The sequence below is a fragment of the Macaca mulatta genome, chromosome 18 (genome assembly GCF_049350105.2).
Source record: "Macaca mulatta isolate MMU2019108-1 chromosome 18, T2T-MMU8v2.0, whole genome shotgun sequence".
Taxonomy (NCBI): domain Eukaryota; kingdom Metazoa; phylum Chordata; class Mammalia; order Primates; family Cercopithecidae; genus Macaca; species Macaca mulatta.
Window position 1 is genome coordinate 71,436,595 of NC_133423.1, and position 25,556 is coordinate 71,462,150.

The following is a 25,556-nucleotide window of genomic DNA, read 5'->3' on the forward strand; positions in this document are numbered from 1 at the left end:
TCCAAGAGAGGCTCTTCTAGAAGAGTAGGCAAACTGGAGTTACCTCATCTTGGTCTGAATGTCAATTCTGAAATGTTTTAGTATCATTTCCAGGGAGTGTTCTCAAATTAGTTTGTAGTGATTTACAAATCTCTTAGAAGTTTTCATAATCTCATTGAATTTTGGAGCTGGAAGTGACTAGTTTAACCATCTCATTTTACAGATTTGATGAAACTGAACTACAGGAATTGTAAGGGATTTGCACTTTGTGCACATTGAGTGTCTCTACTCAATTAGTTAATGACAAAACAGAAATAAAGGTCTGGGTCTAGCCTGCTGATTTACAAGTCGATGACTTTTCCACTATGCCGTGCTGCCTTCCATTCCAAACCCACAAGAAATTTCTTTTCAAGAACAGACTATTTGCTGTTGCTTTATTACCTTTTTTAGTTAAGCACAATATCAGATAGAAAACTAAATAGTTCTTTTATAATTTTTCAACATGTGAGAGGTTAAATTCATTACTTTTATAGAAAGTTTGCAATAAATTTATTTTAAGCAATAAAATAATTCTTTTTATCATTTAAAGTTAATTGTGTTTTTAAGAATATGATTAAGTTGGAAGAATGAACTGAGTTTGTTTACATCAATTTCTCTTAAAAAATTGTTGCAGAGAAACTCTTGCTACTCAGTTGGATCTAGCAGAAACAAAAGCTGAGTCTGAGCAGTTGGCTCGAGGCCTTCTGGAAGAACAGTATTTTGAATTGACTCAAGAAAGCAAGAAAGCTGCTTCAAGAAATAGACAAGAGATTACAGATAAAGATCACACTGTTAGTCGGGTAAGTGTGATAGTCAAGTAAGTCATATAAAATTTATTTAAATCACAGTAGGTCACATCTTAAAGTATTAGGGTAAGTGTGTGTGCAAGTGTATTTACTTCTATGTTATACATAGTGGTCATTCTGTACTCAGGTATAAAATAGTTTGTATAATACCAAACATTTGTTAATTATTGAAATTCTTGTTCAAGATATTGGGCTTTTGTTTGTATAGGTACAGAACCAATGCAATATTGGGCTGTTTTTCTTTCTGGCTGTAGATCTTATTAGTTATATTTCATATGAAGAAATGGCTTAGCTTAAATTCATTTGTTGTTCTCTTAATACATTGCAACTGATTTTTTATGGGCCAGAATTCTATGAAATAAAGAGAAACCATTTTGGAATGAGGAATTCTTGGGATAATATATAAATCCATTATAAGAAAACCAATACTCTAAACAATTACCTATTCCTGAAGTTTATACTATAGTCTATATAGAATCATGGGACTAAAAAGAGGAGTTAGATTTTTCTTCCAAAGCCACTATCAATCGCTCTGGGTTCCAGTTTTGCCTCTAAGAAGTTATATGGTCTTGGCAAAGTTGGCTTTAACTTCTCTAAGCCTCAGATTTCTCATCTGTAAAATAGAAATAGTAATACCTCTTCCACGTGATTGTTACGAGGATTAAATAAGAGAGTAGACATAGAATGATTAATATAGCATATAACATAGTAATGATTATACATTACTAAAAGTAATCTATAAATAAATGTTTTTATTGTTTGCATCATCAATATTCAGATAAAGATACTGAAGTCCAGAAAAATTATGACTTGCTCAGGGTCACATACTAGGTTAATCGCAGAGCTGGAACTAAATACACATTTCTTAGTTTGCAATCTAGTTATCTTGCCGTTACATATGCCCCCCTTTCGTTCATATATATATATCTATATGCATAAACTGAAATAATTTTTGGAAGCTGTTAACTACTTTTAAATATTTTTGATGTAATTATATCTACATATTTTAAGCTGGAAACCAGACATTTGCTGTAGTTGAGCAGTGTCTGACTTTTCTTTATCTAGCAGTGTATTTAAAGGTTATTGCCTGAAATATGAGAATAGCAAAGAGGCTGGAGCTTAAACTTTTGTGTGCTTTGTTCAGCTTGAAGAAACAAACAGCATGCTAACCAAAGATATGGAAATATTAAGAAGAGAGAACGAAGAGCTAACAGAGAAAATGAAGAAGGCAGAGGAAGGTATGTAGAATTTTTTTTTAAATTATCATGTTAAATCAAATTCAGTGATTTACCTTTACCTATGTTGTGTTAGGTTTCTAAGATACCTGTTTTCATATATTAAGTAACTTCTGTAGCCTTAAGAATTATCTTAATGAAGTTACTGAAAGTTAATATGTAGTGTATACTCATTTGAATAATTAAGGACATTGTTAGTTTGAGATGCAGAAATTAATACCATACAATAACATTTAATATAATTTGTTGACAGAATATAAATTGGAGAAGGAGGAGGAGATCAGTAATCTTAAGGCTGCCTTTGAAAAGAATATCAACACTGAGCGAACCCTTAAAACACAGGTATACATGCTTTCAATCTTTTCCACATGTTCATTTTTGAGTTAATCGTTGCTCTTTATGCACTTTTTCCTAAAACCAAGGATTATAAGGTTCAAACTTTTCATCAGAACAAATAACGTAAATTCTTTTTTTTTTTTTTGAGACGGAGTCTCGCTCTGTCGCCCAGGCTGGAGTGCAGTGGCCAGATCTCAGCTCACTGCAAGCTCCGCCTCCCGGGTTCCCGCCATTCTCCTGCCTCAGCCTCCCGAGTAGCTGGGACCACAGGCGCCGCCACCTCGCCCGGCTAATTTTTTGTGTTTTTAGTAGAGACGGGGTTTCGCCGTGTTAGCCAGGATGGTCTCGATCTCCTGACCTTGTGATCCGCCCGTCTCGGCCTCCCAAAGTGCTGGGATTACAGGCTTGAGCCACCGCGCCTGGCCAAATAACGTAAATTCTCTCCCTGCTAACTATAAAAAACTTACTTGTGAAATAGGATTTTCAGGCCAGGCGTGGTGGCTCATGCCTGTAATCCCAGCACTTTAGGAGGCTGAGGCCAGCAGATCACTTAAGGCCAGGAGTTCGAGAGCAGCCTGGCTGACATGGCGAAACCCCAGTCTCTACTAAAAATACAAAAATTAGCCGGGCATGGTGGTGCGCTCCAGTAATACCAGCTACTCAGGCAGCTGAGGCACGAGAATTGCTTGAACCCAGGAGGCAGAGGTTGCAGTGAGTAAAGATCATGCCACTGCATGCCAGCCTGGGTGACAGAGCAAGACTCGGTCTCAAAAATAAAAAAAAGAATAGGATTTCAGTTAAGAAAGCTAACTTACCTAGTAATATTGTACAGTTGTAGAAGATAAGAGTATGTGGCCAAGGCATAGAAGCTTTATTTGCTAGTACCCAACATCAGAGTAGGATTAACATACTCTTGATTCAGTACTGGGTTGTAAAGTTAACCAAGGAAAGGCTCCTGGTTCTTACATTTGAGTAGTGTGATAAATCAGTGTTAGTTACTTGTGCTACCAGTTATCATGTCTCAACCGTCATTAAGTTGTCTGAATTTTCATACACACAAAAAGTCCTGCTTCCTTATTTTGAAGAAAAAAATACATTTTAGTATTAAATTGGATGACTACACTATTTATCTTTATTAATATTTTAATAGGCTGTTAACAAGTTGGCAGAAATAATGAATCGAAAAGATTTTAAAATTGATAGAAAGAAAGCTAATACACAAGATTTGAGAAAGAAAGAAAAGGAAAATCGAAAGCTACAACTGGAACTCAACCAAGAAAGAGAGAAATTCAACCAGATGGTAGTGAAACATCAGAAGGAGCTGAATGACATGCAAGCGGTAAGGTTTGTGTGTGTGTATGGACACGAGTGTGAAGGATTATTTTCTTAAATTATTTCTGTATATACTTGTTATCTGTTTATCTTGTTTAGATTGGGAACAATCAAGGGTTCCGCCTGTTTGGTTTCAGACTGTAATTGGGATATGGCTGTTTTAATGTTAACTGTAATTGGGGTAGAGGTTTTGAAGTATTGTAGCTTATTTATTTTCTCTAGTCAAGACTCACTTTTTTGAAATCAAAATAACAAGCTTAATTTTTTGATACCTCTTGGCTTGTTAATAGAACAAAATTGAGAACCTGGTCTCAGGCACTTAGATCTAAGCTTTTTAGCTCCATCAATTATGGTTTTCTGAAGTTTTCTGTACCTTTAAAGCTACTTCATTTGGAGCCAGAAAAGCATTTTCTATTGTAACTTTTTTTTTTGATGGCTTATGTTTGAAAACAAAAACAAAAACTCTTTTTAAGGCAAGTAGAAAAGGAATTTGTCCGAGCAATGTATTACTGAGAACTTGACATTTCTGTAGTGTATCAAAATCTGTGGTAGCAAACATTCATGAAGTTTACTGTACATTTTTAGTATTAGCAATTTAAATTACTTTATTATATTTCAATTAATAATGTTGGAAATTGTTTTAGCTTGATTATATATTATCTTGATACTTTTCAAAATTAGCAACTGGTAGAAGAATGTGCACATAGGAATGAGCTTCAGATGCAGTTGGCCAGCAAAGAGAGTGATATTGAGCAATTGCGTGCTAAACTTTTGGACCTCTCGGATTCTACAAGTGTTGCTAGTTTTCCTAGTGCTGATGAAACTGATGGAAACCTCCCAGGTAAGAATAATTCTGTATCATTCAAACATGTATAAATGTCATGGAAATTAGTGTATATTTCTTTCATTTGGGTTTCTACCTCCTTGTCGTTCTATCCATGGATTCCTAAGAAGGAATTCTTATTTCTGATAGCCAAGGCCTGATGATTATACACTTGGTGTATTTTATGGAGTACAGCAGTTGTAAGCAATCTTAGGCTATTTAAATAGACCTAAGAAGCTTTACCTGAATAAAAACCATAAGAGGTTTATGAACCTATTTTGAGCAGCCTAAGTCCACAGTGAGAGTCAAAGCTGCTACTACACATCTCGCTATTTTTTAAAAGTTGTACATTTTTGTCAGTAATAGATCTTTAACATTTTCTGTATTCTTGTGCTAAAACTAGGAACTGTACTTTATCATCAGAATCACAGCAGCTATGTATAGAAGCCTATCTAGTGGAGTAGTGATCAACTTCAATCAGACTTTGTTAAGTTTTAAGTTTGGAGAAATAGATAAAAGGGGTTGGGCAGTGCAGTAAGAGGCCAGGGGTGTCAAATAAAGGCAGGAATGAGTGGCTAAGATTTCAGACTTTTTTCTGTGTCTTCTTTTTCCCAGTGGAGAATCAATTTAAAAATAAACACAACTTCATTCTTGGCTTAATCGTCATGTAAACTACAGTACATTTATGTACTTTACAGAGATGAGAAATACGTATACTATAAGTTCAGTTTAGAAGTAAAATGAATAGGTTATCATTATTAAAACATGCATTTACATATACACAGAGTCTTAGTTCAGAGTCTTGGAAGTTTTGTATATATGGTCATAAACTTGAAAATAGATTTTAATTAGTGTATTTTCTGAATAATCCATAAATAGGAAGATATTTATGAAGCAGCATGTTTGATATTATAGGGATTCTATTTTAACAGATATTACTTGTTATTGTGACTTTGATATAAGGAACTAGATGAGTCACTCAGAAAACTTTATAGTATCTTTCTTGGTCAAGAAAGTGGGACTCAAAGTGGGAAATGAATTCAGCTCCTCTCTGTATGCCATGTGATCCCTGGCCTCATTCTTGTGTGGCTTTGCTAGGTCAAAATCAGGTATCTGGGAATGGAAAGGCAGTGAAGAAATATTTCTTATTTTAGTGGTCAAGGAACTCCTCTTTTTACCTATTTTTGGCTCTCTGAAACTGCCTACCTCTTGAGAAACTTGCAGGTACACATGATTCATTATTGGAGAATCGCTTTGGATTTAATAAGAACCTCTAGCTTTAGTAGTTGAACATCTTTCTGAAGTTAGACTTAATCATCACTAAGAATACAACTTTTAGAAGTGTTTGGCTACATTCTTTCAATTGTTGAACTGAATTTGTAGGTTAGATTCCCACTTCATTTACCCTGAGATACTTCTGGAGTTATTTAGTATAGGGGTTATGTATGTATGTATGTATGTATATATGTATATATGTACGTATGTATGTATGTATGAAACAGTCTCACTCTGTCACCCAGACTAGAGTGCAGTGGTGCGATCTTGATTCACTGTAACCTCTGCCTCCTGGGCTCAAGCGATCCTCCCACCCCAGCCTCCTGAGTAGCTGGGACTACAGGTGCGCATCACCACACCCAGCTCATTTTTTTAACTTTTTGTGGAGATGGGATTTCACCATATTGCCCAGGCTGGTTTTGAACTCCTGAGCTCAAGCTATCCACCTGCCTTGGCCTTCCAAAGTGCTGAGATTACAGGCATGAGCCACCTGCCTGGCCGACCTTACTCTATTTAATGTCAATTCAAAATTCTGACCAATTTTATTTTTATTCCACCCATTTCTCTTTAACTATGTATAATGCCTTATATGTACCTTAGTTTTCTTAGTATTGAGTGAAATATGTCAGAAATGGATACATTATTGGTGAATGCTAGTTAAAAGATTTGAGTTGAAAGATGAGCTGGTGGGACTGCTAATGAGGAAAGTGATGAATTTTACCCACCATCGTGGCTGGTTCAGAAAGGCTAAGCTCATAGTGCCATCAGCTGGCTTCATTGGCAGACTTAGGCTGGGAATCCATTTAGATTTCAGAATCCTGACCTAATAAATTGACTTATTGAGCAAAGAGATTTTTAAATGTTTCTACTAGCTCTATTTTGAGTATATTTCTTAGAATATTAGTGTACTTTCAGGAATTTTGTTTTTAAGGTTATCAAAGTCCAAACCAAGTGGGGCAGGGAGTATTGGTGGCCATTTTCCCTTGCTAGAAAATGAGGCCAGTTAATATCTCTTTTCCTATTACTGTGTTCTTAAGTTTGAGACTTTATAAAATCTCAACAGTGCTGAACCTTGACTTTCATATTGGAAGTAGAAATTAATGGATAATCTTTGTCAATATTATTTACCTCTCTGTGGGTCAGATATTTTGCTAGTAAATTGAAAATCTGTATTAAATCCACCATTTACTAGATGCTCAAAAATGGTCCCTGGCAAATAAAGTTAAGGTTTTGCAGTCATATCTAGGAAGAATTGTTAAAGAATGTTGATGTTCATTCTTAATATTAGATAGTTACATATCATTCTAGTGTCTAAAAAATGTCTTGAAGGTAATGGCTAATGATTAATTTTTACTTCAGTTTACAAAATTAATAAATGAATATACATACTAAAAAGGAGAGAACTTTGAATAGATTAAGTTTACTCCACAGTTAAAATTATGGCTTTTTGAAATATGGGTCACGTTTTTCAATTTTTTTTTAAGTAGTTGGATGGATGAACTGACACTGCAACTTTTATTCTCTTAGATTTCATCATTCAATATAAAGATTATAATTTAATTATCTTGTACATCTAGAGCACAGCCTCTATGAATCCTCAGTGGCCATTTTGTTATTAACTGGCTTAAATCTTAAATCTCCCCTCTGAAATTCCCAATTCTAAAAACCTTATTAAAAAATGTTACTCCTGGCCGGGCGCGGTGGCTCAAGCCTGTAATCCCAGCACTTTGGGAGGCCGAGACGGGCGGATCACGAGGTCAGGAGATCGAGACCATCCTGGCTAACACGGTGAAACCCCGTCTCTACTAAAAATACAAAAAACTAGCCGGGCGAGGTGGCGGGCGCCTGTAGTCCCAGCTACTCAGGAGGCTGAGGCAGGAGAATGGCGCAAACCCGGGAGGCGGAGCTTGCAGTGAGCTGAGATCCGGCCACTGCACTCCAGCCCGGGCTACAGAGCAAGACTCCGTCTCAAAAAAAAAAAAAAAAAATGTTACTCCTTCTCTGACTTATAACTCTTTGAAGTTCTTGAAGTCACCTTCATTCTCTTAATTCTTTTATGTCTTTATCCTCTCTTTGGTTCTGTAGCAGGTTATGAACTACCACACAATGTAAACATAAAGATTACCCTTAGGGTTATGGATGCCTGTTGCTTAGATGACAAAAACTTTTATGTGATAACTGTTTCTTTTCTTCATTGTTTCTCTTTCCTTCTTTTGGAGCTGTTAACCTAGACATCTGAAGAGAATGTAGAAATAGATGAGGCATTAGGAAAACTTGTATTGATACTCCAGTAATATTCATGATCTCTTATGGATTATTTGTATCATACCCTTTTCCATCCAGCTTGACCTTAGGTTATGTAACTTAAACCTGAAAATGGTGGATCGCTTGGTGTGTTTCCCAATATTTGAATCTATGAAGGTTTCTGACTTTGCCCAAATCTACAGTGATTTGAAGTTGGTGTATCTGGCTTGTTGAGTGTTGATTTAATTTTCTTTTTTATATCACTTTTGAATTTAATTAAAATATTTTGAAATGGTTCTCTAGCCCTGTTTCTTTTTTTTTGTATTTATGTATTCATTTATTTGCTTGTTAGTTTATTAATAATTGACTAATTAAAAGTAGATTACTAAATAATATAGGTACTTTTTTGCAATTTACTATTTTCACTTAAAATACATTTTGGAACTCACTCCAAGGCTGTTCATAGAACTCTTTTTTTTTTTTTTTTTCTTTTTTTTTAGAGTTTTTGGACTGATTTTTATTATAGTCACATTTTTTTTCTTTTTTTTCTTTTATTTTTATTTATTTTTTATTATTATACTTTAAGTTCTAGGGTACATGTGCATAACGTGCAGGTTTGTTACATATGTATACTTGTGCCATGTTGGCGTGCTGCACCCATCAACTCGTCAGCACCCATCAACTCGTCATTTACATCAGGTATAACTCCCAGTGCAAGCCCTGTTTCTTAAGCAGTATGTTTGTGGTATAGCTAAATAAATTAGGTTGTCTTCAGAAGTTAGTTCTGATGTTTAAATTGGCTGTATCGAGTATTGATGTAGATATAGTTAGAGTATCTCTTATTAGGGTAAAGAAATCGCTGATACTGTAGTAATATACATCTAACTTCGTATAATTTAAAATTGCTCTACAAATATATTGTATAAAATTTGGAGCCAAGTTGTTTTTGTACATATGTAGAATATTATTAATGATAATCCAGACTTAGAGGTTCTCTCGGTGGGAGTTTCATTTAGTTATCTGGAGAAGCTGTTTTCTGTGCTTGTGATATAAAAGATGGAATTTACAGCATTATACCTCCAGGTCACCACTGAAGTCACAGGTAGTCCCGATTTAGAGGAGGTCTTTATATATTTTAAAAACTGGTAAGTATATTATCTTGCAACTATGGTAGGAGTGAGGAAAGAAAACAGAGGAGAAGCTAGTATTTTTTTTATTTTTATCTGTTATTATTGAGCTTAGTTCAGTTGCTTCTCTGAGGGAATTCACCAGATGGAAAAACTAAAATTTTCTCCCATGACTTTATTGTAAATTGACAAAAACCTTCACATATTCTTGACACCTTTATTTTCATTCCAGATTTCTTCATTTAATTTATTTTCTCCCTGGGCCTCTTCATTTAATTTAAATATGAGCAACTGTAGAATTCTGGCTTATTTGACTCATAAAATTCCTTTGGTATATAAAATTTCTAAGGAACACTGAAATGACAGATAAAGCCATACCATATAACAACTTATTGAAGATATATTAAAGAAAACTGGCAGGTTAACCCACATCTAGAGACAGAAGGCATAAGCATTTTTGACATTTATTGTCACAAAGAAATAATGTGAAAGTGTAGAGTATTTCGGCATACAAAATTTTGTGTAAATGTCAAGATTTCAAAGGCTTTTATATGTTTGTTTTTGGTGAGGAATTACTGATACTAAACAACTTTGTATTATCAGATATTAAGACTACTTTTCATTCTCACTAATGTTCATCTTAATGTTTTCCAAACTACACTTTAAAACCAGAGCTGCCATTTCTGCCACACTAATGGGAAAATTTCTAGCAATAACTTTTTTGCTTTTATAAAATAAAACATTGGTGAATAATCAATATGTGATCAGCAGTCTTTTGTTTGTTATTTAGTATAAAACTGTCCGTTTGGTTTTTAAACTGTAACCATTAAAGTCACCAAGGATGACTTTAATTGGCTAATTCAGAAGAACGAAGAATTGCAAAATAATCAACAAATGTCTGTCACGTACCTCCTCGGTGTGTCATTTGCCATGGGATATATAAAATCAAGTGTTAAGATATGGTCCTTGCTCTCACAGAACTTACCAAGGAACTACCTAACCAACAAAATAATTACTTCATGAACTAAATCGCAGCAATTAAAGCTAGGTGCTGTGGTACATGCCACTGCTCAGGAAGCTGAGGCTCAGGAGTTCGAGGCCAACCTGGACAACATAGCAAGACTTCATGTCAAAAAAAAAAAAAAAGGAAAAAGAAAAATGTTGGGAGAAGAGAGAGGGATCATTTTGAACTAAAGTTATCTCATCATTTCCTCCATTTTAACAATTTATATGAAGAGGAATAACACAAGCAAAGGAGTGGAGACATTAAGTACCTGGTGGGAGTAGAGGGAAAAAATATTTCCCACAATTCAGTCAACTGCAAAGCTTGTTTGGGAACAGAATAGTGTTGTGCTCTAGAAACATAAGCTCAGAAGTTAGACTGTCAGGATTTGAAACCATAGAGCTTTGATAGATACTGATAGAGTTGCCTTGCCCAAGTCAGTTTACCCTGCTAAGCCTTAGTCTCTTCTTTTGTAAGTGAAAGATGACAGTAGAACCTAATTCCAAATTCCTAGGAATATCCTGTATTCATGGACTTATACATAGGTTAAATATGAGATATTATAAAGCATGTAGCAAATAATAAATTTGTAAATAAATCAATAAATCAGTAAATGTTACCTCTTGTTAACTGTTGCTGTAAGACTGAGTTTATAGCTTGTAAGTTACATGAAGGGGGACAATATATATTCCCCTTAGGATTATCATTTGAGTAATAGTATAATCTCATATTTTAGTGTCATACTTTGAAATTGGTTATTTTTCTATTCTTTTGTGTTTCAAATATAAGGTAGACATAGAAAATAGTTAAATTGAATGGATTTTCTTATTTCCAACCTAATCTAAAATAACCATTTCTAATGGAGTTGTCTTTATCCTCCAGATATTTCTAGTAAACATTAGTTATATATAAACAATAGTGATAATTATTATAGAATGCCTTGATCAAATAGTCAAGGAATTCCTGGTATGCACGTACTAGTTGAAGTAATGACGGTAGACCAAATGGATTCTGTGTTTTTACTGTTTATCAAATTGTGACATCACAAACTTAAGAGGCTTTAAAACTCTTTAGTTTGAGTAGAATTGTAATTGGACTTACCACTAGAGTTAAGTGCTCCCTTCAACCAAATTTGGACGATTTTATTGAAATTGTTACAAATTCAAATTGAAGTTGTTTTACCAAAAAGCTTAATCAGAATATTGTACTGAGAAAACAAATAAAATACTTGTCTCTTATTCTTTATATCTAGTTGATTCTGCCTGCATTCCTTATTTATTTATCTTCTATTCTTGTCTTCTGTGAGTAATAGGACACTTCTATACTTTTGCTTGCTCTTGTGTAAATTATGGCTCTGATTTGTTCCACTTGCTGCATAATGTTTTTCTTTCTTTTTTTTTTGCTGATTATTTTTATATGAATGTTAAATGATAAAGTCTTCTACATCATATCCCATTTAAGCTGCAATCCATTCCAGTCTTGCCTGGCTCTTAAGGGTATTGTTACTTCATACTTTTGTAATTGAGTACTAAATGTTAAATTGTATGGGAAAAGTGGCTTGAAATTTTTTTCTGCAATATTTGTATGGCCATTAAAGTTAATTTGTGTGATTGAAGCATGGAAGAGCAAATTATAGCACTTATTCATTTAGTTGCGTTCAGTTGCTTGTTGCTGCATGCTGTCAGACAACTTTTAATTGTTTTTCTTTTGTTACAATTTAAGACTGACTAATATATATATTCTTTTTCTCCTAGAGTCAAGAATTGAAGGTTGGCTTTCAGTACCAAATAGAGGAAATATCAAACGATATGGCTGGAAGAAACAGGTACCATATACCTATTTATTTTCTAACTGGTATTTTGTTCTATATTTTACTTTGAAGCATAGAACTTATATTAGCTACTTTTTTACTTTTTGTTAGCATTGATTTTACATTAATACAATATAATCTAGATATTAGTGGCAAATATTATGCTTTTCACTTTAAACCAAGTTAATGTTGCTCTTGTAACTCTTCCCCCTTTTTTCTTATTTCAGTATGTTGTGGTAAGCAGCAAAAAAATTTTGTTCTATAATGATGAACAAGATAAGGAGCAATCCAATCCCTCTATGGTATTGGACATAGAGTAAGTTGCCTTTGATTGAATTTTAAAGGGGTTGAGAGCTAACTTTTGATAATTATTTTTAGACTTAAAATTTATTTTATATTTTGTGTTACTTCAACACTGTTACCTACTTTTCTGTTTTTCTTAAGCATAAATGTTGACATTATATTAAATCTTTAGCAAAATGTGAGAAGAAAAAATGTATATACTTATTATTTGGAAGACAACTTTTTTATTTCAAGTGTTTAGTAGTTTAAGTTCAGAGAGCATTTCAAAACGTATAGTCAGCTGTGTATCAGTGGGTTCCATATCCACAACTGTGGACAGAAAATATTTGAAAGAGGGCCAGGTGCAGTGGCTCACACCTGTAACCCCGGCACTTTGGGAGGCCAAGGCAGGTGGATCAACTGAGGTCAGGAGTTCAAGACCAGCCTGGCCGGTGAAACCCCGTCTCTGCTAAAAATACAAAAATTATCTGGGCGCAGTGGCAGGCACCTGTAGTCCCAGCTAGCTACTCTGGAGGCTGAGGCAAGAGAATCACTTGAACCCGGGAGGCAGAGGTTGCAGTGAGCTGAGATTGCGCCACTGCACTCCAGCCTGGGCCACGAGAGCGAAACTCCACCTCAAAAAAAAAAAAAATTTTATATATATATATATAAAAGAAAATTAAAAATAACAATATAATAATTTAAAATACAAATTTCTAAAAAAAAATACAGTATAACAACTGTTTACATTGCACTTACACTGTATTATGTCTTATGAGTAATCCAGAGATGATTTTAAAGCATACAGGAGGATGTGCCTAGGTTATATGCAAATACTACACCATTTTATATGAGAGCCTTGAGCATACTTGGACTTTTGACATTTTTGGAGTTCCTGGAATCAATTCCCCATGGATATCAAAGAACAGCTGTGTAGGATTCTTTGGTCATTATTAAGGGGAAATATAAATATATCTGTTCTTTTGTAGTGATAGGTCAAAGAGGCCTATAATATAGTATTTTTTCCTTATATTCATTCTAAAATCATTTCTTATTGTTGCTTATATTATCATAGATTATGCAGTATGTATAAAGATGAGTAAATTCCATAATTAAGGAGCTTACCGACTAGTAGGAGAAAAGGCAAAACATGCAACAAAATATAAATTCAAAGTCAAGTATGGTAACTGCTTTTTAAAAGAAATACATATGCCAGGCGCGGTGGCTCACGCCTGTAATCCCAGCACTTTGGGAGGCCGAGGCGGGCGGATCACAAGGTCAGGAGATCGAGACCACGGTGAAACCCCGTCTCTACTAAAAATACAAAACATTAGCCAGGCACGGTGGTGGGCGCCTGTAGTCCCAGCTACTCAGGAGGCTGAGGCAGGAGAATGGCGTGAACCCGGGAGGCGGAGCTTGCAGTGAGCCGAGATCGCGCCACTGCACTCCAGCCTGAGCGACAGAGCGAGACTCCATCTCAAAAAAAAAAAAAAAGAAATATATATATAAAATAAAGTATTGCCATCCCTTTGGAATTAAGTATTTGTGGAGCTGGTTATAGTTAGAATGTAAAAAGAATTAAGCAAGTACTAGAGAATACTCATATTTTATTTTATTTTATTTTTTTTTAAAAAAAAGCTTTAGTTGTCAAAATTTAAATTATCAGCTTAAGTGAAATAATAAACACTTATATGAAAGATATTATCTTTCAACTAAGTTAAATACTTTTTAGATTGATGAGAGATTTCTTTCCTCTCTTTATTAAGGTATAATTTCCCACAATAAAGTTCATAGATCTTAAGTGTTCTGTTCAGTAACTTTCTACAGTTGTAAACACTCATGCAATCACCACTCAATACAAGACAAAAAAAATTTGTATTTCTTTAGAAAACTCACTTGTGGCTGGGCACAGTGGCTTATGCCTCTAACCCCAGCACTTTGGGAGACCGAGGTGGGCGGTTGGCCTGAGTTCAATTCGAGACCAGCCTGGGCGACATAGCAAGACCCTGTCTCTGATAAAAGAATATAGATATATATTTTTTAATTTATAAAGAAAGCTCACTTGGGCCGGGTGCAGTGGCTCATGCCTATAATCCCAGCACTTTGGGAGGCCGAGGTGGGAGGATCACGAGGTCAGGAGTTGATTCGAGACCAGTCTGGCCAACATGGTGAAACCCTGTCTCTACTAAAAATACAAAAGATTAGCTGGGCATGGTGGCAGATGCCTGTAATCCCAGCTACTTGGGAGGCTGAGGCAGGAGAATCGCTTGAACCCAGGAGGCAGAGGTTGCGGTGAGCCAAGATTGTGCCACTGCACTCCAGCCCGGGTGACAGAGCGAGACTCCATCTCACAAAAAAAAAAAAAAAAAAAGAAAAAAGAAGAAAGCTCACTTGTGCCTCTTCCCATGATCTGATTTCTATTGCCAAGATTAGTTTTGCCTGTTCTAGGACTTCATATAAATGGAATTAAACAGTACACTTTTGTGCCTAGCATCTTTCACTCATACTGCACCTGTGGTGTTGTATGTATTGATTGTTCTTTGTATTGCTGAATAGTATAGCATTGTATGAATTTGTTTATCCATTTTTGTGTTGATTGACATTTGGGTTGCTTCCAATTTGGGGCTATCGTGAGTAAGACTTAGGAGCATTCCTTTTTTTAAACTTATGTTTTCATTTCTCATGGGTAAATACCTAGGAGTGGAATCCTGGATTATAAAATAGATCTGTGTTAGCTTTTCTAGTGGATGCTAAATGCTATCTCATTGTTATTTTAATTTGCATTCTCCTCATAACTAATAATAGCAAGAATCTTTCATGTCATTGTTAGCCATTGTGTATCTTTTCTTAAGTTTTTTCAAGTCTTTTGCCCATTTTTAAATTCGGTTGCTTATGTTTTTAAGATTGGTTTTTAAGAGTTCTATATGTATTCTGAATAAAAATCCTGTGTTAGAAATATGTAATGCAAATATTTCCCAATCTGTTGCTTGCCTGTTGATTTTCTTAATGGTGTCTTTTAATGAGGATCAGTGTACCAATTTTTAAAATGTTTTCTGCCTCTTGTGGTCTGTGTTTGGTAAGAGGTAGTTGTTTAGGTCAGGTTGGCTTTTTTTCCCCCACATAGGTATCTGGTTGTTCCAACAGTATTTGTTTTTATATATTGACCTTGAATCATTTAATCTTGCTTTGCACTTAACAGTTTTATAGGGTTGTGGGGTTTTGGGGTCAATTCCACAGGGCTTTTCTACACATAGTCATTCCTCTGTATCTGTGGGTTCTGCATCTGTATATTCATCCAACTATGGATTAAAAATGTAGTTAGGCCTACTATGGTTGTGTCTGTACTTAATATGTACAGATTTGTTTTCTTGTCATTATTCTCTAAACAATATAGTATAACAATTTCCATAGCACTTACATCGTATTAGGTATTATATCTAGAGACAAGTTTAAATATACAGGAGGGTGTACTTAGGTTATATACAAATACTACACCATTTTTTTATCTTTTCTTTTTTTTCCTGTCTCGTCCCTCCCTCCTTCCCTCACCTTCTCTGTCTTTCTCTTTCTCTCTTCAAAATCCCCAGAGGATTTTGGTATCCTCCAGGGTCCTGGGACCAATCTGCCACGGATACCACAAGACAACTGCATACAATCATGTCATCACCAAATAATGAGTTTCACTTCTTTCTTTCCAATCTGTATGCCTTTCTCACATGTATAGATTCATATGGCCACCACCACACTCAAAATACAGAACAATTCCATCACAAGCATCCCTGTGCTACTCCTTTTGTAGCCAAAAGGCAGCTTCCTTCCTCCACCTCTCCCTAATCCATAGCAACACTAATCTATTCTCCATCTCCATAATTTTGTCTCTTCAAGGGTGTTATATGAATGGAATCAAATAATGTGTAATCTTTGATGATCAGCTTTTTTCCCATTCAGTATAATTCCCTTAAGATCAATCCACGTATGATTTGTTTTTTTCTTACAGAGTAGTATTCCATAGTGTAGATGTATCTCAGTTTGCGTACCCATTTATTTGGGTTGTTTCTAGGTTTTGGTTATTGTGAATAAAGCTCCTGTGAACATCTATGTGGAGGTTTTTTTAAATAGATATAAAATTTTTAATAAATTTTTGTTTCTTGGAATTAAAGGCCTAACAGTGCAATTTGCTGGGTTATATGGTAAGCATATGTTTAGTTTTCTAAGAAATCGCCATATTCTTTTCCAGAGTGGCTCTGTAATTTTACGTTCCATCAGCAGTATATGAGTGATTTACTTTCTCCGCATTCTCACCAGCATTTGGTGTTATTACTATTTTTATATTTTTTTAACTCTGATAGATGTGTAGTGACACTAATTGTGGTTTTAGTTTGCATTTGTCTAATAACTGATGATGTTGAATATCTTTTTATGTGCTTATTTACCACCTGTATGTCCTCTTTAATGAAATGTCTTTTACAATAAATGAGTTTTTGTAAATGGCCTATATTTATTTTCATTTTAGTAAACTGTTTCACGTTAGACCTGTAACCCAAGGAGATGTGTATAGAGCTGAAACTGAAGAAATTCCTAAAATATTCCAGGTAAAAATCTGAAGTTATAATTTTAAAGAATCTAAGTCCTAAGTGTTTTTGTGAAGTAAATGTAAAATTTACCAATGCTTAAGATTTTTAAAATCTTTTCCTTTCACCATTCCTGAATGTAGATACTATATGCAAATGAAGGTGAATGTAGAAAAGATGTAGAGATGGAACCAGTACAACAAGCTGAAAAAACTAATTTCCAAAATCACAAAGGCCATGAGTTTATTCCTACACTCTACCACTTTCCTGCCAATTGTGATGCCTGTGCCAAACCTCTCTGGCATGTTTTTAAGCCACCCCCTGCCCTAGAGTGTCGAAGATGCCATGTTAAGTGCCACAGAGATCACTTAGATAAGAAAGAGGACTTAATTTGTCCATGTAAAGGTAAGGTATGGCAATTATTGTTACAACTTATAATAAATTTAGTTTTAAGTCTCAATGAAATAACTTATGTGTATTAATTTCTATACCAAGTTGAAAAGAGATTATAAAAAGTAATATTTTGACACTGGTGGAGCAATGTGCAGCTACTTACAGATTTAGCTTTTAAGAATGTTTTTATTTATTTTTGTTGATTGATTGAGATAGAGTCTCACTCTGTCTCGCCCAGGCTGGAGTGCAATGGCGTGATCTTAGCTCACTGCAGCCTCTGCCTCCCAGGTTCAAGGGATTCTCCTATCTCAGCCTCTTGAGTAGCTGGGACTATAGGCATGTGCCACCACACCTAGCTAATTTTGCATTTTTAGTAGCGATGGAGTTTCAGCATTTTGCCCAGGCTGGTCTCGAACTCCTGACCTCAGGTGATCCACCTGCTTTGGCCTCCCCAAAGTGCTGGGATTACAGGTGTGAGCCATTGCACACCCGGCCAACAGTGTTTTTAAAGAGAATCACCCCCTTGTAAACAAACAAAAAAACCAAACATGCCACTAAGAAATTACTCCAAGTTGGAGAGGAGAGCAACAGGTGAGTTCTACTCTATTCCGCCCTTTAGTTTTTCCTCTTCTTTTTGTCTGGCATTCACTGCCTGGATCAGCATGCATGCTGTATCATAGACAGAATATTTTCTAGTTTAGCAGAGGTAGCTTGAGGGAAAGAATACAGACCATAGCTATTTTCAGATAAGAAACATATGTTCTTTAAATACATTTATTTGTTTTACTTTTTTTTTATGTTTCTGATTTTACTTTATTAGTTTGACTAATTTATTTTTAAATTTTATCCTTATTTAACTTAAGGAGAATGAGATATTGTTCATGCTTAATTAAGCATATTAAAACTTTTAAAATCTTAAGAACTTGAAAAACTATGCATTTGATAGGTTGGATTTAAAAAAAGATATGACTTTAATTATGCTTTTTTTTTCCTCCTTAACATAGTAAGTTATGACGTAACATCAGCAAGAGATATGCTGCTGTTAGCATGTTCTCAGGATGAACAAAAAAAATGGGTAACTCATTTAGTAAAGAAAATCCCTAAGAATCCACCATCTGGTTTTGTTCGTGCCTCCCCTCGAACACTTTCTACAAGATCCACTGCAAATCAGTCTTTCCGGAAAGTGGTCAAAAATACATCTGGAAAAACTAGGTAAGGATTTGAAATGCTAACCTTTTTAACAATGTGAAAATGATTGGATAACATCTATTAAAATCAGAAATCTAATTCTTTTCACCACAGAGGGCATCATTTTTAGGTCTTTGTATATGACTTGCAGTGACTTTATAAATTAGTTTGACTTATTCTTGTTAGAATTTAAAAATAATAATACATGCAATATTATATTTATTTAGTTCTGTGTCTAATTTTATTGTCATAAGTTGCTGTACATGGCATAGTTTTGGCCCTTAATGCTTTAACCAACTTGTTAATTTTTTTAATGCAGAAATTCATATAAAACTTTTAATCATCTTTTCTGTTTTTTAACTGTGTTGGCATAGTTTTTCTACAAAAACCAAGATTGTTTTTCCCTTTTTTGTTAACTTCCCATACTATCGCAACATACAAAATTATTTGGTATTATCAGTGACTATTTTTTTTTAATTATTATACTTTAAGTTCTGGGATATATGTGCAGAACCTGCAGGTTTGTTACATAGGTATACATGTGCCATGGTGGTTTGTTGCACCCATCAACCCATCATCTACATTAGGTATTTCTCCTAATGCTATCCCTCCCCTAGTCCCCCGACCCTCCGACAGGCCCTGGTGTGTGATGTTCCCCTCCCTGTCTCCATGTTTTCTCATTGTTCAACTCCCACTTATGAGTGAGAACCTGTGGTGTTTGGTTTTCTGTTCCTGTGTTAGTTTGCTGAGAATGATGGTTTCCAGCTTCATCCATGTTCCTGCAAAGGACATGAACCTATCCCCTCGCCACCCCCCCCCTTTTTTTTTTTTTGAGGCAGAGTCTTGCTTTGTTGCCCAGGCTGGAGTGCAGTGGCGTGATCTCGGCTTACCACAACCTCAGCCTCCTGAGTAGCTGGGACTACAGGTGCATGCCACCATGACTGGCTAATTTTTGTATTTTTAGTAGAGATGGGGTTTCATTATGTTGGCCAGGCTTGTCTCGAACTCCTGATCTCATGATCCACCTGCCTCTGCCTCCCAATGTGCTGGGATTATAGGTGTGAGCCACCATGCCCAGCCGAACTTACCCTTTTTTATGGCTGCATATCAGTAACTATGTTATTACAAACAAACTTCCCAGTTAAGTCCTACTTCTTTTGTTGTTTAACTTTTTTTTGTTTTTTAAGACAGAGTCTCACTCTGTCACCCAGGCTGGAGTGCAGTGGCGGCACTGTCTCAGCTCACTGCAACCTCCACCTCCCAGGTTCAAGCAATTCTCCGACCTCAGCCTCCCAAGTAGCGGGGATTACAGATGGATGCCACCATGCCTGGCTAATTTTTGTCATTTTAGTAGAGAGAGGGTTTCATCATGTTGGCCAGGCTGGTCTCAAACTCCTGACCTCAAGTGATCTGCCTGCCCCAGCCTTCCAAAGTGCTGGGATTACAGGCATAAGCCATCACGCCTGGCTGTTTAAATATTTTTGATGGACTTTTTTCCAAAAATATCTTTTATGCCATGATAAACAATTATAAGGCATAACCATTCATTCATTCATTCATTCATTCATTCATTCATTTTGAGACAGTCTCGCTCTGTTGCCCAGGCCAGAGTGCAGTGGCACAATCTCAGCTCACTGTAACCTCTGCCTCCCGGGTTCAAGCTGTTCTCCCACCTCAGCCTCTTGAGTAGCTGGGATTACAGGTACACACCACCACACCCTGCTAATTTTTGTATTTTCAGTAGAGATGGGGTTTCACCATGTTGGCCAGGCTGGTCTTGAACTCATGACCTCAGGTGATGCACCCTCCTGGGCCTCCCAAAGTGCTGGGATTACAGGCATGAGCCACCACACCCGGCAATTAACTCTTTCTTGGAGAGAAATTATGAAATCTCATCTCATTAAGTTCTCATTTTACTCATTAGTAAATAAGGCTCAGAGAAATTAAGCAGTTTGCTCAATCACAGAGCCAATGGATTGGAGGCCATTTCTGTCCAATTCTAAAGCCTATGTTGTCCAATTCCAAAGCCTCTATTCTACCACATACCAGCTTCCCTAGAGTGTACTCCCTAGATTAATAGGGCCATTTGAATCTAGAAGCTGAGACCTAACACTGATTGGCCTCGCTGCCAGTGTCACCCACATCTTCCAAGCAGGCTTAAAGCCATCTTGAATTCATCTCTTTTGTTCATTCCCTGTTGTCAGTAACCAGGCCTAATTCTTTGAAATGACTTATATCCTTTCCTTCTCAGCCACCACACTATGCCAGGTATTACCACATCACTGCTAACTTAATTCTGTAGAATGCTATGTCAGCCTTCTCCTGAACATAGGGTGTAAACTGGATCTAAAGTGATTTGAAATGGGATTATAGCTGAGTAAGAAAATGTGCAGAAACAAAGAGGAGAGAATACTAAGTATATTTTTCCTATTCCTTGTTTCTCAAATTTTGTGTAATTGTTAATTGTATGTAAAGATAATGTATATTTACCTTTCCTCCTAATGTTTGTTTCTTGTATTCTTAAACAGAGTGCATTTCTTAAATTAGTTTTTTTCCCCCTCCTCAACAGTTAACCATGTGACCGAGTGCCTTGTGGAGTCGTGTGGATGCTACCTGATAAACCAGGCTTCTTTAACCATGCAGAGCAGACAGGCTGTTTCTTTGACACAAATATCACAGGCTTCAGGGTTAAGATTGCTGTTATTCTGTCCTTGCTTTGGCACAACACACTGAGGGGTTTTTTTTTATTGCGGGTTTGCCTACAGGTAGATTAGATTAATTATTACTATGTAATGCAAGTACAATTGGGGGAAAGCTTAGGTAGATATATTTTTTTTTAAAGGTGCTGCCTTTTTGGATTTATAAGAAAATGCCTGTCAGTCGTGATAGAACAGAGTTTTCCTCATATGAGTAAGAGGAAGGGACTTTCACTTTCATGTGGAACGGCCATCACTATCAAGATCAGCTCATGGAAGGAGTAAAGAAAATATCTCAAAATGAGACAAACTGAAGTTTTTTTTTTTGTTTGTTTTTTTAAATGACTTAAGTTTTTGTGCTCTTGCAAGACTATACAAAACTATTTTAAGAAAGCAGTGATATCACTTGAACTTCAGTGCCCTCACTGTAGAATTTAAAAGCCTTACTGTTGATTGCCCATGGTGGACTTGATGGAGAAATTAAATATCTTTCATTATGCTTTAGAAAATACTGTATATGTTTCAGCAAGTTTGGGGAATGGGAGAGGACAAAAAAAATTACATTTAATCTATGCATTTTTGCCAAGCCATATTGAGTTATTTTACTACTAGAGACATTAGGAAACTAACTGTACAAAAGAACCAAGTTTAAAAGCATTTTGTGGGGTACATCATTTCTATAATTGTGTAATGTATTTCTTTGTGGTTTTAAATGATAAAGACATTAAGTTAACAAACATATAAGAAATGTATGCACTGTTTGAAATGTAAATTATTCTTAGAACACTTTCAATGGGGGTTGCATTGTCCTTTTAGTGCCTTAATTTGAGATAATTATTTTACTGCCATGAGTAAGTATAGAAATGTCAAAAAATGTATTTTCAAAAAATTATGTGTGTCAGTGAGTTTTTCATTGATAATTGGTTTAATTTAAAATATTTAGAAGTTTGTTGGACTTTCATAAATTGAGTACAATCTTTGCATCAAACTACCTGCTACAATAATGACTTTATAAAACTCTGCAAAAAATGTAGAAGGTTGCACCAATATAAAAAGGAAATATGGCAATACATCCATGATGTTTTCCAGTTAACATAGGAATTACCAGAAAAATACTGTTAAACTCTTGTCCAGTAACAAGAGTTGATGCATATGGACAGTATGATTTATTGTTTATTTTTTTAACCAAATACCTCCTCAGTAATTTATAATGGCTTTGCAGTAATGTGTATCAGATAAGAAGCACTGGAAAACTGATCGTCTCTAGGATGATATGCATGTTTCAAGTGGTATTGAAAGCCGCACTGATGGATATGTAATAATAAACATATCTGTTATTAATATACTAATGACTCTGTGCTCATTTAATGAGAAATAAAAGTAATTTATGGATGATATCTTTAATTTTGACTGCAATGTGTTTTCTCATGGCTGAGATGAATGGAAAACATACTTCAAATTAGTCTCTGATTGTATATAAATGTTTGTTAAGTTCCACGGTTAGATTAAAGTATATTTTTAAAAGATGAAACGTGGTCTTGGGCTCTAAAACAAGAGTGGGTATAGTTCACATGAAAAGCTGACTAATGTGTGTTGGAAAACAATTTTTCATGGGTCTCTTGCATTTCTGCACATCAGGGAAGCAGAGGCTCTGACAATCTTTCTTTTGACTATCTTTTCCAAGGATATTTATGTAGTGAACAGCCTTGGAAGATAGAGTGTCTCCCTTGAGAGGATGTTGGGTTCTTTTACTGTCCAGTATAATAAAGATAACGTCTCCCACCTATAATGCAAACCCACTGTGTGCTCAGCACCCACCTGGGCCACTATGCATTGCCCACATGAGACTTGGAGGGCAAAGGGAACTAATGGAACATGAAACTCATGCTGCTTTTGCTGTGCTGTGAATGAAGGCATCTGACTCTGACCCAGGGGTCTCATCTCTGTTGTCAGGATCCATGAAACTGTGACCAGCAGCATGCAATTAGGATAAAATCTCAGCACAGTTCCTGACAGTGTCCTTATTACCTTCTCAGACTCATCACCATTACCTAATAGATTAAGGTCCAGTTGCAGAAACAGTTAATTCTAATTAGTTTAAGCAAGAGAAGACTTTTTAAATGACATGCTAATCTGAACTTAGAGTTGTTGAGAACTGAGAGAGCTTTGAGGAATCACTCCCAATGCGACACTGCAGAACTGGGTCAACCAGGAGAGCTGCTTCCTCTTCTAAGTTCAGGAAACCACTCACTCCCAAGTATACCAATATTGAGAGGGTCCAGATAGTGCCGTAATCAGGAAGCCACACTACCACTGCTGGTTCTCTGCAACACTTGTCAGGCCTGCTACGATCTACCCCCAGTTAGTTGCTTTGTACCATTCCTCTTGCCACTTAAGAACCTCAGAAAAGGCACTTCCATGACCCTGCTTGCTTGCATTAGCACAGCCTGCATCTCACACCTGCCTTCTCTAGGTGCATCAACTTGGCCAAAACTAAATCATCCAGACCCCTAGCTGCAAGAAAGTCAGAAATACAGCTTCTAGCTTTCTCTCTAATTTGTTGCAGGAGGACACACTAGGAGTGTGGAATGAAAGTTCAGCGTTGAGTTAGCCCCTGCACCTGCACCTGTAAGCTTCTCTGAGACCAGGGACTCCATCCAGCTTTGGGCTACAAAGAAAACATAGCCACTGTCATTATTCACAGGTTCACTCTGATCACCTGTCATTTGGGGTTTCGGCTTAAATTAACCTGTTCACCCTTCATTTAAAGTAAAAACAAAAAAAACAAAAAAAAACATAGTTACTTGAGTTTATAATTCATAGTTACTTTCACAGTTCTACAATCAATCTGGAATTCATTTGTGAGGTAGAGATCAAGAAGTATTTTTTCGGCTTTCTCCCATATGGATATTCAGTTGGTACTGCAGTATTCATTTAAAAGACTTCTTTCCTGCATTGTAATTCAGGTGAACAATCCATTGGTGTATTTCTCTAGCTTTGCCAATATCACAGTTTTAATTACTGTAGCTTTATAATAAGATTTTATATCTATAGTGGAAGTCCAACTTTGTAATCCCTCCAAATTGGCTTGGCTATTCTTGACCCTTTGCATTTCCATATAATTTTTTTTTTTTTTTTAAGACTAAATTTCACTCTTGTTGCCCAGGCTGGAGTATAGTGGCGCAATCTCGGCTCACTGCAACCTCCGCCTCCCAGGTTCAAGCAATTCTGCCTCAACCTCCTGAGGAGTTGGGACTACAGGTGCCCATCACCATGCCCGGCTAATTGTTGTATTTTTAGTAGAGACAGGGTTTCACCATGTTGGCCAGCCTGGTCTTGAACTTCTGACATCAGGTGATCCACCCGCCTTGGCCTCCCAAAGTGCTGGGATTACAGGCATGAGCCACTGCACCTGGCTGCATTCCCATATAAATTTAAAAACAATCTACTGAAAGATGTGTAAGACCTCCACCAAGAAAACTATAAGACATTTAGAGAAGTTTAAAAAGACCTAAATAAATAGAATTTTTTTTTAAATAAATGATTTTTAAACTTGATCATTAGGTTAATAAATAGTCGTATTCTGACAATCTGATGAGATTATATTGCCCAGGGTGGTCTCTAACTCTTAGCCTCAAGCAGTTTTACTCTCTCATTACAGGTGTAGGCCACCATGCCTGGCCTGACACTTGGAAATCTTAATCATAATTGTTCTTTGCTTTTATAATGTTTACTGTTCAAATCAATTTCTGGTTGGATAGTATGTATATATAAAGCCATGCTCAATGCCCTAGATATATTTACTGCCAAATCTTTATGCTTTTAGTGTTTTTTTCTGGACAAGATCTATGGTTATTGCAATAAATTAAATGCAAAGAATATTCTAGTAGAAAGTCAGTCTGCACTTCCTAAACCCCACCCCATCCTACCCCACCAATTCCTTCATAATTGTTATTAACAGTTAGCTGTGTTTTCTAATGGATTCTCTCCAAAGTATATGTAACTCAGATTTTTGTGAGGTAGGAAAAAACATTAATTCCACTTTACATATTGCAAGTCTAACACACAAAGAGATTAAATGTCTCCTTTCTTTTGCCAAATGTTAATGAATTGTCTTATGAGAATTAAGATATGATACTTTCTCCCAAGCTATCCTGTTTCCCATGAAGTATTTGAGATGTTGGAGATTCAAGGGAAAAAATATAAATGCTTAGAAATAAATTGTATAATTCAAAGATTGTGAATAAAGTGACACTTATATGTTAATCCTATAAATTGGTTTATTGTACCATGTAGGATGGTTTGGCTATTAAATTTAGTTAAGTAGTTCATTTGCCTGGATAACTGTGAGTGTAGAATCTAACATTCACTTAGACTAGTTGTTTAAGAAAGTCTACAACCAACCAGGCGCAGTGGC

The 25,556-nt window shown here is 35.9% G+C and overlaps 1 protein-coding gene across 2 annotated transcripts in view; it reads left to right on the forward strand.

Moving 5' to 3' along the window:
- Positions 1–22,550, forward strand: part of ROCK1 (Rho associated coiled-coil containing protein kinase 1) — a 156,710-nt gene extending 134,160 nt beyond the window's left edge. Inside the window, exons 23-33 of one of the 2 annotated variants that reach the window (XM_015121598.3) lie at positions 653–818; positions 1,969–2,062; positions 2,313–2,401; positions 3,546–3,734; positions 4,409–4,568; positions 11,954–12,024; positions 12,237–12,325; positions 16,805–16,883; positions 17,006–17,267; positions 18,260–18,467; positions 21,013–22,543. In XM_015121598.3, the coding sequence (XP_014977084.1) occupies positions 653–818; positions 1,969–2,062; positions 2,313–2,401; positions 3,546–3,734; positions 4,409–4,568; positions 11,954–12,024; positions 12,237–12,325; positions 16,805–16,883; positions 17,006–17,267; positions 18,260–18,467; positions 21,013–21,016 (1,411 nt within the window). In that variant the 3' untranslated portion in view covers positions 21,017–22,543. 2 annotated transcript variants of the gene reach the window in all.
- The last annotated feature ends 3,006 nt before the right edge of the window (positions 22,551–25,556 follow it).